We start from the raw sequence: 19,534 nt of genomic DNA on the forward strand, positions 1-19,534 counted from the left end.
GTGTTACAGTAAGGGGTGTGGAGTATATCAGTGTTACAGTGAGTTGTGTTGCGTATTTCAGTGTTACAGTGAGGGGTGTGGGGTATATCAGTGTTACAGTGAGGGGTGTGGGGTATATCAGTGTTACAGTGAGGGGTGTGGGGTATATCAGTGTTACAGTGAGGAGTGTGGGGTATATCAGTGTTACAGTGAGTTGTGTGGGGTATTTCAGTGTAACATTGAGGGGTGTGGGGTATATCAGTGTTACAGTGAGGGATGTGGGGTATATCAGTGTTACAGTGAGGGGTGTGGGGTATTTCAGTGTTACAGTGAGCGGAGTGGGATATATCAGTGTTACAGTGAGGGGTGTGGGATATATCAGTGTTACAGTGAGGGATGTGGGGTATATCAGTGTTACAATGAGGGGTGTGTGGTATATCAGTGTTACAGTGAGGGGTGTGGGGTATATCAGTGTTACAGTGAGGGGTGTGGGGTATATCAGTGTTATAGTGAGGGGTGTGGGGTATATCTGTGTTGCAGTGAGGGGTGTGGGGTATATCAGTGTTACAGTGACGGGTGTGGGGTATATCAGTGTTACAGTGAGGGGTGTGGGGTATATCAGTGTTACAGTGAGGGGTGTGGGGTATATCAGTGTTACAGTGAGGGGTGTGCGGTATATCAGTGTTACAGTGAGGGGTGTGGGGTATATCAGTGTTACAGTGAGGGGTGTGGGGTATATCAGTGTTACAGTGAGGGGTGTGCGGTATATCAGTGTCACAGTGAGGGGTGTGGGGTATATCAGTGTTACAGTGAGGGGTGTGCGGTATATCAGTGTCACAGTGAGGGGTGTGGGGTATATCAGTGTTACAGTGAGGGGTGTGCGGTATATCAGTGTCACAGTGAGGGGTGTGGGGTATATCAGTGTTACAGTGAGGGGTGTGGGGTATATCAGTGTTACAGTGAGGGGTGTGGGGTATATCAGTGTCACAGTGAGGGGTGTGGGGTGTATCAGTGTTACAGTGAGGGGTGTGGGGTATATCAGTGTCACAGTGAGGGGTGTGGGGTATATCAGTGTTACATCGAAACATAGAAACATAGAAACATAGAAAATCGGTGCAGGAGCAGGCCATTCAGCCCTTCTAGCCTGCACCGCCATTCAATGAGTTCATGGCTGAACATTCAACTTCAGTACCCCATTCCTGCTTTCTCACCATACCCCTTGATCCCCCGAGTAGTAAGGACTTCATCTAACTCCTTTTTGAATATATTTAGTGAATTGGCCTCAACAACTTTCTGTGGTAGAGAATTCCACAGGTTCACCACTCTCTGGGTGAAGAAGTTCCTCCGCATCTCGGTCCTAAATGGCTTACCCCTTATCCTTAGACTGTGGCCCCTGGTTCTGGACTTCCCCAACATTGGGAACATTCTTCCTGCATCTCACCTGTCTAACCCCGTCAGAATTTTATATGTTTCTATGAGGTCCCCTCTCATTCTTCTGAACTCCAGTGAATACAAGCCCAGTTGATCCAGTCTTTCTTGATAGGTCAGTCCCGCCATCCCAGGAATCAGTCTGGTGAACCTTCGCTGCGCTCCCTCAATAGCAAGAATGTCCTTCCTCAGGTTAGGAGACCAAAACTGTACACAATACTCCAGGTGTGGCCTCACCAAGGCCCTGTACAACTGTAGCAACACCTCCCTGCCCCTGTACTCAAATCCCCTCGCTGTGAAGGCCAACATGCCATTTGCTTTCTTAACCGCCTGAGCTGCCCCTGGGAGGGGGCAGTGTGTGATGTCCCTGTGGTGTGCAGTATGTTCAGAGTCTGTGGTAGAGAATTCCACAGGTTCACCACTCTCTGGGTGAAGAAGTTCCTCCGCATCACGGTCCTAAATGGCTTACCCCTTATCCTTAGACTGTGGCCCCTGGTTCTGGACTTCCCCAACATTGGGAACATTCTTCCTGCATCTCACCTGTCTAACCCCGTCAGAATTTTATATGTTTCTATGAGGTCCCCTCTCATTCTTCTGAACTCCAGTGAATACAAGCCCAGTTGATCCAGTCTTTCTTGATAGGTCAGTCCCGCCATCCCAGGAATCAGTCTGGTGAACCTTCGCTGCGCTCCCTCAATAGCAAGAATGTCCTTCCTCAGGTTAGGAGACCAAAACTGTACACAATACTCCAGGTGTGGCCTCACCAAGGCCCAGTACAACTGTAGCAACACCTCCCTGCCCCTGTACTCAAATCCCCTCGCTGTGAAGGCCAACATGCCATTTGCTTTCTTAACCGCCTGCTGTACCTGCATGCTAACCTTCAATGACTGATGTACCATGACACCCAGGTCTCTTTGCACCTTCCCTTTTCCTAATCTGTCACCATTCAGATAATAGTCTGTCTCTCTGTTTTTACCACCAAAGTGGATAACCTCACATTTATCCACATTATACTTCATCTGCCATGCATTTGCCCACTCACCTAACCTGTCCAAGTCACTCTGCAGCCTCATAGCATCCTCCTCGCAGCTCACACTGCCACCCAACTTAGTGTCATCCGCAAATTTAGAGATACTACATTTAATCCCCTCATCTAAATCATTAATGTACAGTGTAAACAGCTGGGGCCCCAGCACAGAACCTTGCGGTACCCCACTAGTCACTGCCTGCCATTCTGAAAAGTCCCCATTTACTCCTACTCTTTGCTTCCTGTCTGACAACCAGTTCTCAATCCACGTCAGTACACTACCCCCAATCCCATGTGCTTTAACTTTGCACATCAATCTCTTGTGTGGGACCTTGTCGAACGCCTTCTGAAAGTCCAAATATACCACATCAGCTGGTTCTCCCTTATCCACTCTACTGGAAACATCCTCAAAAAATTCCAGAAGATTTGTCAAGCATGATCTCCCTTTCACAAATCCATGCTGACTTGGACCTATCATGTCACCTCTTTCCAAATGCACTGCTATGACATCCTTAATAATTGATTCCATCATTTTACCCACTACCGATGTCAGGCTGACCGGTCTATAATTCCCTGTTTTCTCTCTCCCTCCTTTTTTAAAAAGTGGGGTTACATTGGCTACCCTCCACTCCATAGGAACTGATCCAGAGTCAATGGAATGTTGGAAAATGACTGTCAACGCATCCACTATTTCCAAGGCCACCTCCTTAAGTACTCTGGGATGCAGTCCATCAGGCCCTGGGGATTTATCGGCCTTCAATCCCATCAATTTCCCCAACACAATTTCCCGGCTAATAAGGATTTCCCTCAGTTCCTCCTCCTTACTCGACCCCCCGACCCCTTTTATAACCGGAAAGTTGTTCGTGTCCTCCTTCGTGAATACCGAACCAAAGTACTTGTTCAATTGGTCTGCCATTTCTTTGTTCCCCGTTATGACTTCCCCTGATTCTGACTGCAGGGGACCTACGTTTGTCTTTACTAACCTTTTTCTCTTTACATATCGATAGAAACTTTTGCAATCCGTCTTAATATTCCCTGCAAGCTTCATCTCATACTCCATTTTCCCTGCCCTAATCAAACCCTTTGTCCTCCTCTGCTGAGTTCTAAATTTCTCCCAGTCCCCAGGTTCGCTGCTATTTCTGGCCAATTTCTTTGCCACTTCCTTGTGAGGGGTGTGCGGTATTTCATTGTTACAGTGAGGGGTGTGGGGTATATCAGTGTTACAGTGAGGGGTGTGGGGTATATCAGTATTACAGTGACGGGTGTGGGGTACATCAGTGGTTCAGTGAGGAGTGTGGGCTATATTAGTGTTCCAGTGAGGGATATGGGGTATATCAGAGTGTTGCAGTGAGGGGTGTGGGGTATATCAGAGTGTTACAGTGAGGGGTGTGCGGTATATCAGTGTTTCAGTGAGGGGTGTGGTGTATATCAGTGCTACAGTGAGGGGTGTGGGGTATATCAGTGTTTCACTGAGTGGTGTGGGGAATATCAGTGTTACAGTGAGGGGTGTGGGGTATATCAGTGTTTTAGTGAGGGGTGTGGTGTATATCAGTGTTACAGTGTTGGGTGTGGGGTATATCAGTGTTACAGTGAGGGGTGTGGGGTATATCAGTGTTGCAGTGAGGGGTGTGGGGTATGTCAGGGTTACAGTGAGTGGTGTGGGGTATATCAGTGTAACAGTGAGGGGTGTGGGGTATATCAGTGTTACAGTGAGGGGTGTGGGGTATATCAGTGTTACAGTGAGGGGTGTGGGGTATATCACTGTTACAGTGAGGGGAGTGGAGTATATCAGAGTTACAGTGAGGGGTGTGGGGTATATCAGTGTAACAGTGAGGGGTGTGGGGTATATCAGTGTTACAGTGAGGGGTGTGGGGTATATCAGTGTTACAGTGAGGGGTGTGCTGTATGTCAGTGTTACAGTGAGGGGTGTGGGGTATATCAGTGTTACAGTGAGGGGTGTGGGGTATATCAGTGTTACAGTGAGGGGTGTGGGATATATCAATGTTATAGTGAGGGGTGTGGGGTATATCAGTGTTACAGTGAGGGGTGTGGGGTATATCAGTGTTAAAGTGAGGGGTGTGGGGTATATCAGTGTTACAGTGAGGAGTGTGGGGTATATCAGTGTTACAGTGAGGGGTGTGGGGTATATCAGTGTTACAGTGAGGAGTGTGAGGTATATCAGTGTTGCAGTGAGTTGTGTGGGGTATTTCAGTGTTACAGTGAGGGGTGTGGGGTATACCAGTGTTACAGTGAGGGGTGTGGAGTATATCAGTGTTACAGTGAGTTGTGTTGGGTATTTCAGTGTTACAGTGAGGGCTGTGGGGTATATCAGTGTTACAGTGAGGGGTGTGGGGTATATCAGTGTTACAGTGAGGAGTGTGGGGTACACCAGTGTTACAGTGAGTTGTGTGGGTATATCAGTGTTACAGTGAGGGGTGTGGGGTATATCAGTGTTACAGTGAGTGGTGTGTGGTATATCAGTGTTACAGTGAGGGGTGTGGGGTATATCAGTGTTACAGTGAGGGGTATATCAGTGTTACAGTGAGGGGTGTGGGGTATTTCAGTGTTACAGTGAGGGGTGTGGGGTATATCAGTGTTACAGTGAGGGGTGTTGGGTATTTCAGTGTTACAGTGAGGGGTGTGGGGTATATCAGTGTTACAGTGAGGGGTGTGGGGTATATCAGTGTTACAGTGAGGGGTGTGGGGTATATCTCTGTTACAGTGAGGGGTGTGGGGTATATCTCTGTTACAGTGAGGGGTGTGGGGTATATCAGTGTTACAGTGAGTTGTGTGGGTATATCAGTGTTACAGTGAGGGGTGTGGGGTATATCAGTGTTACAGTGAGGGGTGTGGGGTATTTCAGTGTTAGTGAGGGGTGTGGGGTATATCAGTGTTTCAGTGAGGGGTGTGGGGTATTTCAGTGTTAGTGAGGGGTGTGGGGTATATCAGTGTTACAGTGAGGGGTGTGGGTTATATCAGTGTTACAGTGAGGGGTGTGGGGTATATCTCACAACTTTCTGAAAGTATCGAAATTGTATTTTTTCCAGATGAATGCATTTGAAACGCAGCAAAAGTATAAAATCATAAATACGGTGAGTTTTAAAGAATAAATGAACCTTTTTCTCTACAGCATGTATCATGACCGTACAATCCCCATTGGTCTGTATAGCCAATGAAGTCTTTATGGGAGCATAGTCACTGTTGTATTGTGGGAAATGCAGCAATTATTTTACGCACAGCAAGATACCACACACAGCAATGTGATATTGGTCCGATAATCTGTTTTCGTGATGTGGGTTGAGGGATAAATATTGGCCGCAGGACACTGGGGAGAACTCCCCCTGCTCTTCCTCGAAATAGTGGCCATGGGATCCTTGATGTCCACCAGAGAGAGCAGACGGGACCTCGGTTTAACGCCTCATCCGAAAGACGGCACCTCCAACAGTGCTGTGCTCCCTCAGTACTGCCCCTCCGACAGTGCGACGCTCCCTCAGTACTGCCCCTCCGACAGTGCGACGCTCCCTCAGTACTGCCCCTCCGACAGTGCGGCGCTCCCTCAGTACTGCCCCTCCGACAGTGCGGCGCTCCCTCAGTACTGCCCCTCCGACAGTTCGGCACTCCCTCAGTACTGCCCCTCCGACAGTGCGGCGCTCCCTCAGTACTGCCCCTCCGACAGTGCGGCGCTCCCTCAGTACTGCCCCTCCGACAGTGTGGCGCTCCCTCAGTACTGCCCCTCCGACAGTGCGACGCTCCCTCAGTACTGCCCCTCCGACAGTGCGGCGCTCCCTCAGTACTGCCCCTCCGACAGTGCGGCGCTCCCTCAGTACTGCCCCTCCGACAGTGCGGCGCTCCCTCAGTACTGCCCCTCCGACAGTTCGGCACTCCCTCAGTACTGCCCCTCCGACAGTGCGACGCTCCCTCAGTACTGCCCCTCCGACAGTGCGGCGCTCCCTCAGTACTTCCCCTCGGACAGTGCGGCGCTCCCTCAGTACTGCCCCTCCGACAGTGCGGCGCTCCCTCAGTACTGCCCCTCCGACAGCGCGGCGCTCCCTCAGTACTGCCCCTCCGACAGTGCGGGTCCAATGGGATTGTGTACAATGGGAGTGAATGGGAAGGGGTTTGGGTCCATTGGGACTGTGTACAGTGGGAGTGAATGGGAAGGGGTTTGGGTCCATTGGGATTGTGTACAGTGGGAGTGAATGGGATGGGGTTTGGGTCCATTGGGATTGTGCACAGTAGGAGTGAATGGGAAGGGGTTTGGTTCTATTGGGATTGTGTACAGTGGGAGTGACTGGGAAGGGGTTTGGGTCCATTGGGATTGTGCACAGTGGGAGTGAATGGGAAGGGGTTTGGTCCATTGGGATTGTGTACAGTGGGAGTGAATGGGAAGGGGTTTGGGTCCATTGGGATTGTGTACAGTGGGAGTGAATGGGAAGGGGTTTGGGTCCATTGGGATTGTGTACAGTGGGAGTGAATGGGAAGGGGTTTGGGTCCATTGGGATTGTGCACAGTGGGAGTGAATGGGAAGGGGTTTGGGTCCATTGGGATTGTGCACAGTGGGAGTGAATGGGAAGGGGTTTGGGTCCATTGGGATTGTGCACAGTGGGAGTGAATGGGAAGGGGTTTGGGTCCATTGGGATTGTGCACAGTGGGAGTGAATGGGAAGGGGTTTGGGTCCATTGGGATTGTGCACAGTGGGAGTGAATGTGAAGGGGTTTGGGTCCATTGGGATTGTGCGCAGTGGGAGTGAATGGGAAGGGGTTTGGGTCCATTGGGATTGTGCACAGTGGGAGTGAATGGGAAGGGGTTTGGGTCCGTTGGGATTGTGCACAGTGGGAGTGAATGGGAAAGGGTTTGGGTCCATTGGGATTGTGCACAGTGGGAGTGAATGGGAAGGGGTTTGGGTCCATTGGGATTGTGTAGAATGTGAGTGACTGGGAAGGGGTTTGGGTCCATTGGGATTGTGCACAGTGGGAGTGAATGGGAAGGGGTTTGGGTCCATTGGGATTGTGTAGAATGTGAGTGACTGGGAAGGGGTTTGGGTCCATTGGGATTGTGCACAGGGGGAGTGAATGGGAAGGGGTTTGGGTCCATTGGGATTGTGTACAGTGGGAGTGAATGGGAAGGGGTTTGGGTCCATTGGGATTGTGCACAGTGGGAGTGACTGGGAAGGGGTTTGGGTCCATTGGGATTGTGCACAGGGGGAGTGAATGGGAAGGGGTTTGGGTCCATTGGGATTGTGTACAGTGGGAGTGAATGGGAAGGGGTTTGGGTCCATTGGGATTGTGCACAGTGGGAGTGAATGGGAAGGGGTTTGGGTCCATTGGGATTGTGCACTGTGAGACTGACTGGCGTGTGATTGAAGACAAGTAAGATGACGCTTACCGACTGTCCCTGTTCTGTCCCTCCCCACGTTGCAGCTGCTGTCCTATCTCAATGCAGAGAACACGTTCTTCCACCAGGGCTACGACCTCCTCAAGGATCTGGATCCACTCATGAAGCACATGTCAACTCAGGTGAAGGAGGGCTGTGAGTGGGGGGATTTTGATGAATGGCTGTCCTGGTCACCGTTGGGTCGGAAGAACGGGAAGGCGGGTGGGGATTTGCTGGCGGATGTAGCTCAGGTTTCAAGGCACAGGGTCCCAGCACCTACTCAATCCCCGGGCAACACTGATTTGCATCAGAAATAGGAGCAGGAGTCGGCCATTCGGCCCCTCGAGCCTGCTCCGCCATTTAATACGACCATGGCTGATCCGATCATGGACACAGCTCCACTTCCCTGCCCGCCCCCTTATCGGTTAAGCAACTGTCTATCTCTGTCTTAAATGTATTCAATGTCCCGGCTTCCACAGCTCTCTGAGACAGCGAATTCCACAGATTTACAACCCTCTGAGAGAAGAAATTTCTCCTCATTTCAGTTATAAATGGGCGGCCCCTTATTCTAAGACCATGCCCCCTAGTTCTAGTCTCCCCCATCAGTGAGAACATCCTCTCTGCATCCACCTTGTCAAGCCCCCCTCATAATCTGATACGTTTCCATAAGATCACCTCTCATTCTTCTGAATTCCAATGAGTAGAGGCCCAACCTCCTCAACCTTTCCTCATAAGACAACCTCGTCATCTCAGGAATCAATGTGAGGGAACACAAGTCCAGGCTATGTGACCTTGCCTCATAATTTAACCCAATCAGCCCCGCTATCATTCGAGCAAATCTGGTCCCCACCCACTCCAGGGCAATATGTCCATCCTGAGGTACGGTGGTTTGAACTGAAGGAAGTTACTCCATATAGGATCGAGCAATTGTTTTATGCTACTCTAACATAACTTCCCATCCATTTATATTCCAGCACCCTTGAGATTCGGTCCATTGGGATTGTGCACAGTGGGAGTGAATGGGAAGGGGTTTGGGTCCATTGGGATTGTGCACAGTGGGAGTGAATGGGAAGGGGTTTGGGTCCATTGGGATTGTGCACAGTGGGAGTGAATGGGAAGGGGTTTGGGTCCATTGGGATTGTGTACAGTGGGAGTGAATGGGAAGGGGTTTGGGTCCATTGGGATTGTGTGCAGTGGGAGTGAATGGGAAGGGGTTTGGGCCCATTGGGATTGTGTAGTGGGAGTGAATGGGAAGAGGTTTGGGTACATTGTGATTGTGTACAGTGGGAGTGAATGGGAAGAGGTTAGGGTCCATTGGGATTGTGTACAGTGGGAGTGAATGGGAAGGGGTTTGGGTCCATTGGGATTGCGTACAGTGGGAGTGAATGGGAAGGGGTTTGGGTCCATTGGGACTGTGTACAGTGGGAGTGAATGGGAAGGGGTTTGGGTCCATTGGGACTGTGTGCAGTGGGAGTGAATGGGAAGGGGTTTGGCTCCATTGCGATTGTGTGCAGTGGGATTGAATGGGAAGGGGTTTGGGTCTATTGGGATTATGCGCAGTGGGAGTGAATGGGAAGGGGTTTGGGTCCATTGGGATTGTGCGCAGTGGGAGTGAATGGGAAGGGGTTTGGCTCCATTGGGTTTGTGTGCAGTGGGATTGAATGGGAAGGGGTTTGGGTCCATTGGGATTGTGTCCAGTGGGAGTGAATGGGAAGGGGTTTGGGTCCATTGGGACTGTGCGCAGTTGGAGTGAATGGGAGGGGGTTTGGGTCCATTGGGATTGTGCGCAGTGGGAGTGAATGGGAAGGGGTTTGGGTCCATTGGGACTGTGCGCAGTGGGAGTGAATGGGAAGGGGTTTGGCTCCATTTGGACTGTGTACAGTGGGAGTGAATGGGAAGGGGTTTGGCTCCATTGGGACTGTGTGCAGTGGGAGTGAATGGGAAGGGGTTTGGCTCCATTGGGACTGTGTGCAGTGGGAGTGAATGGGAAGGGGTTTGGCTCCATTGGGACTGTGCGCAGTGGGAGTGAATGGGAACAGAGACAACGCAATAACTATGTACCCTCTCCCCCCTCAGCTCGATCAAATCGCCAACGAGTCGCTGGCCCAGCAGAAGGAGCTGGAAAAGCAGCACATGTCAGCACAGCAGCAGGTGAATTGGGATAGCGGCGGAACGTTTCCCGTAGCACACTTGCCCAAGAGGCTCCTGTCGCCAGCCTCTTCCAACCCTTGACTGAAGAGTTGTCAGCTTTTTGATTCCTGCTATATTAACAGGGATCAGTGCTGGGGCCCCAACTATTTACAATCTATATCAACGACTTGGAAGAAGGGACCGAGTGTCACGGAGCCAAGTTTGCTGACGACACAAAGATGGGAGGAAAAGCAATTTGCTGGAGTTCTTTGAGGATGTAACGAACAGGGTGGATAAGGGGGAACCAGTGGATGTGGTGTATTTGGACTTCCAGAAGGCATTTGACAAGGTTGCCACATAAAAGGTTACTGCACAAGATAAAAGTTCACGGGGTTGGGGGTAATATATTAGCATGGATAGAGGATTGGCAAACTAACAGAGAACAGAGAGTCGGGATAAATGGTTCATTCTCTGATTGGCAATCAGTAACTAGTGGGGTGTCGCAGGGATCAGTGCTGGGTCCCCAACTATTTACAATCTATATTAACGACTTGGAAGAAGGGACTGAGTGTAACGTAGCCAAGCTTGCTGACGATACAAAGATGGGAGGAAAAGCAATGTGTGAGGAGGACACAAAAAATCTGCAAAAGGACAGAGACAGGCTCAGTGAGTGGGCAAAAATTTGGCAGATGTTGGAAAGTGTGAGGTCATGCACTTTGGCAGAAAAAACAATCAAAGAGCAAGTTATTATTTCAATGGAGAAAGATTGCAAAGTGCTGCAGTACAGCAGGACCTGGGGGTTACTTGTGCATGAAACACAAAAGGATAGTATGCAGGTACAGCAAGTGATCAGGAATCTTGGTATCTTGGCCTTTATTGCAAAGGGGATGGAGTATAAAAGCAGGGAAGTCTTGCTCCAGTTATACAGGGTATTGGTGAGGCCACACCTGGAGTACTGCGTGCAGTTTTGGTTTCCATATTTACAAAAGGATACACTTGCTTTGGAGGCATATCTAACTCCCTTTTGAATATATCCAACGAACTGGCCTCAACAACTCTCTGCGGTAAAGAATTCCACAGGTTCACATTTCTCTGAGTGAAGAAGTTTCTCCTCATCTCGGTTCTAAATGGCCTACCCCTTCGCCTTAGACTGTGTCCCCTGGTTCTGGACTTCCCCAACATCGGGAACATTCTTCCTGCATCTAACCTGTCCAGTCCCGTCAGAATTTTATATGTTTCTATGAGATCCCCTCTCATCCTTCTAAACTCCAGTGAATACAGGCCCAGTCGATCCAGTCTCTCCTCATATGTCAGTCCTGCCATCCCAGGAATCAGTCTGGTGAACCTTCGCTGCACTCCCTCAATAGCAAGAATGTCCTTCCTCAGATTAGGAGACCAAAACTGAACACAATATTCCAGGTGAGGCCTCACCAAGGTCCTGTACAACTGCAGTAAGACCTCCCTGCTCCTATACTCAAATCCTGTCGCTATGAAGGCCAACATACCATTTGCCTTCTTCACTGTCTGCTGCACCTGCATGCCAACTTTCAATGACTGATGAACCATGACACCCAGGTCTCGTTGCACCTCCCCTTTTCCTCATCTGTCGCCATTCAGATAATAATCTGCCTTCCTGTTTTTGCCACCAAAGTGGATAACCTCACATTTATCCACATTATACTGCATCTGCCATGCATTTGTCCACTCACCTAACCTGTCCAAGTCACCCTGCAGCCTCTTAGCATCCTCCTCACAGCTCACACCGCCACCCAGCTTAGTGTTATCTGCAAACTTGGAGATATTACATTCAATTACTTCATCTAAATCATTGATGTATATTGTAAAGAGCTGGGGTCCCAGCACTGAGCCCTGCGGTACCCCACTAGTTACTGCCTGTCATTCTGAAAAGGACCAGTTTATCCCGACTCTCTGCTTCCTGTCTGCCAACCAGTTCTCTATCCACGTCAGTACATTACCCCCAATACCATGTGCTTTAATTTTACACACCAATCTCTTGTGTGGGACCTTGTCAAAAGCCTTTTGAAAGTCCAAATACACCACATCCACTGGTTCCCCCTTGTCCACTCTACCAGTTACATCCTCAAAAAATTCTAGAAGATTTGTCAAGCATGATTTCCCTTTCATAAATCCATGTTAAGGAGGAGTTTGACCAGAACTTACCAGTGATGAGGGACTTACGTGGAGAGACTGGAGATGCTGGGGTTATTCTCCTCAGAATTTAGACTTCTAGAATCAGAGAAATTCACAGCGCGGAAGGAGGCCATTCGGCCCATCGTGTCCGCCTCGCGCCGGCCGACCAAGAGCCCCCCCCGGCCTAATCCCACTTTCCCGCTCTGGGTCCGTAGCCCTGTAGCTTACGGCACTTCAAGGTGCACTGCCTGCCAAATGTGGGGAGGGTTTCTGCCTCTACCACCCTTTCAGGCTGTGAGTTCCAGACCCTGCCCCAGACCCCCTCCACCCTCTCCCCTCAAATCCCCTCTAAACCTCCCCCCAATTACTTTCAATCCAAGCCCCCTGGTTGTTGACCCCTCTGCCCAGGGAAACAGGTCCGTCCTATCCACTCTATCCAGGCCCCTCATCATTTTATACACCTCAATCAGGTCTCCCCTCAGCCTCCTCTGTTCCAGAGAGAACCACCCCAGCCTATCCAATCTTTCCTCATCGCTAAAATTCTCCAGTCCCGGCAACATCCTGGTAAATCTCCTCTGTACCCTCTCCAGTGCAACATCCTGGTAAATCTCCTCTGTACCCTCTCCAGTGCAACATCCTGGTAAATCTCCTCTGTACCCTCTCCAGTGCAACATCCTGGTAAATCTCCTCTGTACCCTCTCTAGTGCAACATCCTGGTAAATCTCCTCTGTACCCTCTCCAGTGCAACATCCTGGTAAATCTCCTCTGTACCCTCTCCAGTGCAACATCCTGGTAAATCTCCTCTGTACCCTCTCCAGTGCAACATCCTGGTAAATCTCCTCTGTACCCTCTCCAGTGCAACATCCTGGTAAATCTCCTCTGTACCCTCTCCAGTGCAACATTCTGGTAAATCTCCTCTGCACCCTCTCTCGTGCAACATCCTGGTAAATCTCCTCTGTACCCTCTCCAGTGCAACATCCTGTTAAATCTCCTCTGTACCCTCTCCAGTGCAATATCCTGGTAAATCTCCTCTGCACCCTCTCTCGTGCAACATCCTGGTAAATCTCCTCTGTACCCTCTCCAGTGCAACACCCTGGTAAATCTCTCCTGTACCCTCTCTAGTGCAACATCCTGGTAAATCTCCTCTGTACCCTCTCTAGTGCAACATCCTGGTAAATCTCCTCTGTACCCTCTCTAGTGCAACATCCTGGTAAATCTCCTCTGAACCCTCTCTCGTGCAACATCCTGGTAAATCTTCTCTGTACCCTCTCTCGTGCAACATCCTGGTAAATCTCCTCTGCACCCTCTCTAGTGCAACATCCTGGTAAATCTCCTCTGTACCCTCTCCAGTGCAACATCGTGGTAAATCTCCTCTGTACCCTCTCCAGTGCAACATCCTGGTAAATCTCCTCTATACCCTCTCTAGTGCAACATCCTGGTAAATCTCCTCTGCACCCTCTCCAGGGCAATCACATCCTTCCTGTAATGCGAAGACCAGAACTGCACGCAGTACTCCAGCTGTGGCCTAACCAGTGTTTTATACAGTTCAAGCATAACCCCCCCTGCTCTTGTATTCCATGCCTCAGCCAATAAAGGCAAGTATTCCGTATGCCTTCTTAACCCACCTTATCCACCTGGCCTGCTACCTTCAGGGATCTGTGGACCTGCACTCCAAGGTCCCTTTTGTACCTCTACACTTCTCAGTGTCCCACCATTTAATGTTTGTTCCCTCGCCTTGTTAGCCCTCCCCAACTGAGTGTAGAGGGTATGATTAAGAAGTTTGCAGATGATACTAAAACCGGCCGTGTGGTTGATGAAGAAGGCGGCTGCGGACTGCAGGAAGATATCGATCGACGGGTCAGATGGGCAGAGCAGCGGCAAACGCAGTTCAATCCGGAGAAGTGTGAGGGAACGCATTTGGGGAGGGCACCTTACTTAAGGAAGGATATACTAAGCTTTGGAGGGGGTACAGAGACGATTCACTAGGCTGATTCGAGAAATGAGGGGGTTACCTTATGATGATAGATTGAGCAGACTGGGTCTTTACTCGTTGGAGTTCAGAAGGATGAGGGGTGATCTTATAGAAACATATAAAATAATGGAAGGGATAGACAAGATAGAGGCAGAGAGGTTGTTTCCACTGGTCGGGGAGACTAGAACTAGGGGGCACAGCCTCAAAATACGGGGGAGCCAATTTAAAACCGAATTGAGAAGGAATTTCTTCTCCCAGAGGGTTGTGAATCTGTGGAATTCTCTGCCCAAGGAAGCAGTTGAGGCTAGCTCATTGAATGTATTCAAGTCACAGATAGATAGATTTTTAACCAATAAGGGAATTAAGGGTTACGGGGAGCGGGCGGGTAAGTGGAGCTGAGTCCACGGCCAGATCAGCCATGATCTTGTTGAATGGCGGAGCAGGCTCGAGGGGCTAGATGGCCCACTCCTGTTCCTAATTCTTATGTTATTCACAAATGAGTTAGATGTAGTCCTTACTACTCGGGGGATCAAGGGGTATGGTGAGAAAGCAGGAATGGGGTACTGAAGTTGCGTGTTCAGCCATGAACTTATTGAATGGCGGTGCAGGCTCGAAGGGCCGAATGGCCTACTCCTGCACCTATTTTCTATGTTTCTATGCTATCTTCTTATGTTCTAACAAGGCGAGGGAACACGCATTAAACGGTAGGACACTGAGAAGTGTAGAGGAACAGAGGGACCTTGGAGTGCAGGTGCACAGATCCCTGAAGGTAGCAGGCCAGGTGAATAAGGTGGTTTGGGAAGCAAGAGGAGAGAAAAACAAATAGTTGTTCGACGCAGAGAGTTGTTTTGACCTGAAAGGGCGGAGGGAGCTGATTCAATAATGGGGACTTGGATAAATGCTTGGAGGGGAAAAATTTGCAACGGGGAACAATGGGACTGAACCGTCCAATACGGGAGCCACAGTCCCTGTCACAGGTGGGACAGACAGTGGTTGAGGGAAGGGGAGGGTGGGACTGGTTTGCCGCACGCTCCTTCCGCTGCCTGCGCTTGCTTTCTGCACGCTCTCGGCGACGAGACTCGAGGTGCTCAGCGCCCTCCCGGATGCACTTCCTCCACTTAGGGGCGGGACTGGTCTTTGGGCCCAGGGACTCCCAGGTGTCGGTGGGGATGTTGCACTTTATCAGGGAGGGGGGTGTCCCTTGTAACGTTTCCTCTGCCCACCTGGGGGCTCGCTTGCCGTGAGGGAGTTCCGAGTAGAGCGCTCGCTTTGGGAGTCTCGTGCCTGGGGGGGGCGTGCGGACAATGCGGCCCTGCCCAGCGGAGCTGGTCGAGTGCGGTCAGTGCTCCGACGGGACGAAATTGGACCGATCTCTCAACGAACCGGCCGGCACAGGCCCGATGGGCCGAACGGCCCCCCCCACTCCACCCCACTTCCGTGATGTCTCGTTCCACGATTTTAGCCGATGGCCTCGAATGGGGCCTGGCCATGGGGTGGCAGCAGAGTCCAGGTTGGGCCTCACGGCTGCTGTGTTGCTGCAGGAAAGGACCAGGCTCCGTTTCCGGCCTAGTGTTGAGTTAGCCTGATCCTCACACCGACCGAAAGGGGTATGGAGGGGAAGCAGGAATGGGGTACTGAGGTTGAATGATCAGCCATGATCTTATTGAATGGCGGTGCAGGCTCGAAGGGCCGAATGGCCTACTCCTGCACCTATTTTCGAGGTTTCTATGTTAACCCGTCTCTGGTCCAGGGAGAATAACCCCAGCTGCCCCAGTGCTCGACGGGCGTAACATCTGGTCCAACTAATCCCCTTTGCACCCCCCCCTGCCCCGCTCTCAGGATATCTCCGCAGACTATGGGACCGAGTATTTGCGCAAAGCTCCCCAGGGGATTGCGATCGAAGGCTACCTGTTCAAACGGGCACCCAAGGCATCGAAAACCTGGAACAGGTACGTCCCACGGCCACTTTACACCGGGAGCGCGAGTGCAGACCAGGAATGGGAGCCTGGCTCGCGTAGGCAGTGTCAGAGCTGGGAGTGAGGGAGCGCCGCACTGCGCTGTCGGAGGGGCAGTACTGAGGGAGTGTCGCACTGTCGGAGGGGCAGTACTGAGGGAGTGCCGCACTTTCGGAGGGGCAGTACTGAGGGAGCGCCGCACTGTCGGAGGGGCAGTACTGAGGGAGCGCCGCACTTTCGGAGGGGCAGTACTGAGGGAGGGCCGCACTGTCGGAGGGGCAGTACTGAGGGAGTGCCGCACTGTCGGAGGGGCAGTACTGAGGGAGCGCCGCACTGTCGGAGGGGCAGTACTGAGGGAGCGCCGCACTGTCGGAGGGGCAGTACTGAGGGAGCGCCGCACTGTCGGAGGGGCAGTACTGAGGGAGCGCCGCACTGTCGGAGGGGCAGTACTGAGGGAGCGCCGCACTGTCGGAGGGGCAGTACTGAGGGAGCGCCGCACTGTCGGAGGGGCAGTACTGAGGGAGCGCCGCACTGTCGGAGGGGCAGTACTGAGGGAGCGCCGCACTGTCGGAGGGGCAGTACTGAGGGAGCGCCGCACTGTCGGAGGGGCAGTACTGAGGGAGCGCCGCACTGTCGGAGGGGCAGTACTGAGGGAGCGCCGCACTGTCGGAGGGGCAGTACTGAGGGAGCGCCGCACTGTCGGAGGGGCAGTACTGAGGGAGCGCCGCACTGTCGGAGGGGCAGTACTGAGGGAGTGCCGCACTGTCGGAGGGGCAGTACTGAGGGAGCGCCGCACTGTCGGAGGGACAGTACTGAGGGAGCGCCGTGCTGCGCTGTGGGAGGGGCAGTACTGAGGGAGCGCCGCACTGTCGGACAGCATGTTTGTTGGATCTTGCTGTGCTGGTTAAAGCCTGCCCCTTGACCTGACGTTACAACAGCGATGCCGCTCGAAAAAGTGCATCTTTGGCTGCAAAGGGCGTTGGTGACGTCCAACACGACGGAAGGCGGGATCATTCTGAGCTTATTTTTCAAGTGTGTCTGTGCCTTTGCGAACATTTTTGGTCTGTTGTTAACTCTGCTTTTCCTCACGTCCAGACACTGGTTCTCCATCCAGAACAATCAACTGGTCCACCAGACAAAGCTCAAGGTACGGTTAACAAAAGGTTAGTCTGCAGGTACAGCAAGTGATCAGGAAGGCCAATGGTATCTTGGCCTTTATTGCAAAGGGGATGGAGTATAAAAGCAGGGAAGTCTTGCTCCAGTTATACAGGGTATTGGTGAGGCCACACCTGGAGTACTGCGTGCACAGTTCTGGTCTCCGTATTTACGAAAGGATATACTCGCTTTGGAGGCAGTTCAGAGAAGGTTCACTCGGTTGATTCCTGGGATGAGGGGGTTGATTTATGAGGGAAGGTTGAGGAGGTTGGGCCTCTACTCATTGGAATTCAGGAGAATGAGAGGTGATCTTATCGAAACGTATCAGATTATGAGGGGGCTCGACAAGGTGGATGCAGAGAGGATGTTCCCACTGATGGGGGGAGACTAGAACTAGGGGGCATGGTCTTAGAATAAGGGGCCGCCCATTTAAAACTGAGATGAGGAGGAATTTCTTCTCTCAGAGGGTTGTAAATCTGTGGAATTCGCTGCCTCAGAGAGCTGTGGAAGCCGGGACATTGAATATATTTAAGACAGAGAGAGACAGTTCCTTAACCGATAAGGGGATAAGGGGAGCGGGCAGGGAAGTGGAGCTGTGTCCATGATCGGATCAGCCATGATGGTATTAAATGGCGGAGCAGGCTCGAGGGGCCGAATGGCCGACTCCTGCTCCTATTTCTGATGTTCTCATGTTCTTATTCTGATGTTCTTATGAAAGGCCGTTGTTTTCGGTCCCCGCCACAAACTGCGTTCCCCAGTCCCCGACTCCCTCCCTCTCCCCAACTCCTGTCTGAGGCTGAGCCAGACTGTTCGCACCCTGGGTGTCATATTTCACCCTGAAATGAGCTCCCGGCCACATATCCACAGCATAACTAAACCCGTCTGTTTCCCACCTCCGTAACATCGCCCGTCTCCGCCCCCCTGCCTCAGCTCTTCCGCTGCTGAAGCCCTCATCAGTGCCTCTCCTCTCCCGACTTGACCGTTCCAACGCACTCCTGGCCGGCCTCCCACGTTCTACCCAACGCAAACTAGAGGTCATCCAAAAGTCGGCTGCCCCCGTGTCCCAACTCGCACCAAGTCCCACTCACCCATCACCCCCTGCCCCCGTGTCCTAACTCACACCCAGTCCCGCTCACCCATCACCCCCTGTGCTCACTGACCCCGTGTCCTAACTCACACCCAGTCCCGCTCACCCATCACCCCCTGTGCTCACTGTCCCCGTGTCCTAACTCACACCCAGTCCCACTCACCCATCACCCCCTGTGCTCACTGACCCCATGTCCTAACTCGCACCGAGTCCCACTCACCCATCACCCCCTGTGCTCACTGCCCTGTGTCCTAACTCACACCGAGTCCCACTCACCCATCACCCCCTGTGCTCACTGCCCCGTGTCCTAACTCGCACCCAGTCCCGCTCACCCATCACCCCCTGTGCTCGCTGCCCCCGTGTCCTAACTCACACCGAGTCCCACTCACCCATCACCCCCTGTGCTCACTGCCCCGTGTCCTAACTCACACCGAGTCCCACTCACCCATCACCCCCTGTGCTCACTGTCCCCGTGTCCTAACTCACACCGAGTCCCACTCACCCATCACCCCCCGTGCCCCGTGTCCTAACTCACACCCAGTCCCACTCACCCATCACCCCCTGTGCTCACTGACCCCGTGTCCTAACTCACACCGAGTCCCACTCACCCATCACCCCCTGTGCCCCGTGTCCTAACTCGCACCGAGTCCCACTCACCCATCACCCCCTGTGCTCACTGTCCCCGTGTCCTAACTCACACCGAGTCCCACTCACCCATCACCCCCTGTGCTCACTGCCCCGTGTCCTAACTCGCACCCAGTCCCACTCACCCATCACCCCCTGTGCTCACTGCCCCCGTGTCCGAACTCGCACCGAATCCCACTCACCCATCACCCCCTGTGCTCACTGACCTGTGTCCTAACTCGCACCGAGTCCCACTCACCCATCACCTCCTGTGCTCACTGCCCCCAGTGTCCTAACTCACACCCAGTCCCACTCACCCATCACCCCCGTGCCCCGTGTCCTAACTCGCACCGAGTCCCACTCACCCATCACCCCCTGTGCTCACTGACCCCAGTGTCCTAACTCGCACCGAGTCCTGCTCACCCATCACCCCCTGTGCTCACTGCCCCCGTGTCCTAACTCACACCGACTCCCACTCACCCATCACCCCCTGTGCTCACTGACCCGTGTCCTAACTCACACCGAGTCCCACTCACCCCGTGTCCTAACTCACACCGAGTCCCACTCACCCATCACCTCTGTGCTCACTGCCCCGTGTCCTAACTCGCACCCAGTCCCGCTCACCCATCACCCCCTGTGCTCGCTGCCCCGTG

General features: G+C 52.3%; 1 protein-coding gene across 1 annotated transcript in view; it reads left to right on the forward strand.

The window, feature by feature from the left end:
* LOC139257419 (arf-GAP with coiled-coil, ANK repeat and PH domain-containing protein 2-like) overlaps positions 1–19,534 on the forward strand; it is a 172,958-nt gene that overhangs the window by 117,391 nt on the left and 36,033 nt on the right. Inside the window, exons 7-11 of the mRNA XM_070874464.1 lie at positions 5,482–5,526; positions 7,855–7,950; positions 9,884–9,958; positions 15,900–16,009; positions 17,111–17,162. Of these exons, the coding sequence (XP_070730565.1) occupies positions 5,482–5,526; positions 7,855–7,950; positions 9,884–9,958; positions 15,900–16,009; positions 17,111–17,162 (378 nt within the window). The remainder of the gene's footprint in view (positions 1–5,481; positions 5,527–7,854; positions 7,951–9,883; positions 9,959–15,899; positions 16,010–17,110; positions 17,163–19,534) is intronic.

Source organism: Pristiophorus japonicus, unplaced genomic scaffold, assembly GCF_044704955.1.
Source record: "Pristiophorus japonicus isolate sPriJap1 unplaced genomic scaffold, sPriJap1.hap1 HAP1_SCAFFOLD_836, whole genome shotgun sequence".
NCBI classification, from domain to species: domain Eukaryota; kingdom Metazoa; phylum Chordata; class Chondrichthyes; family Pristiophoridae; genus Pristiophorus; species Pristiophorus japonicus.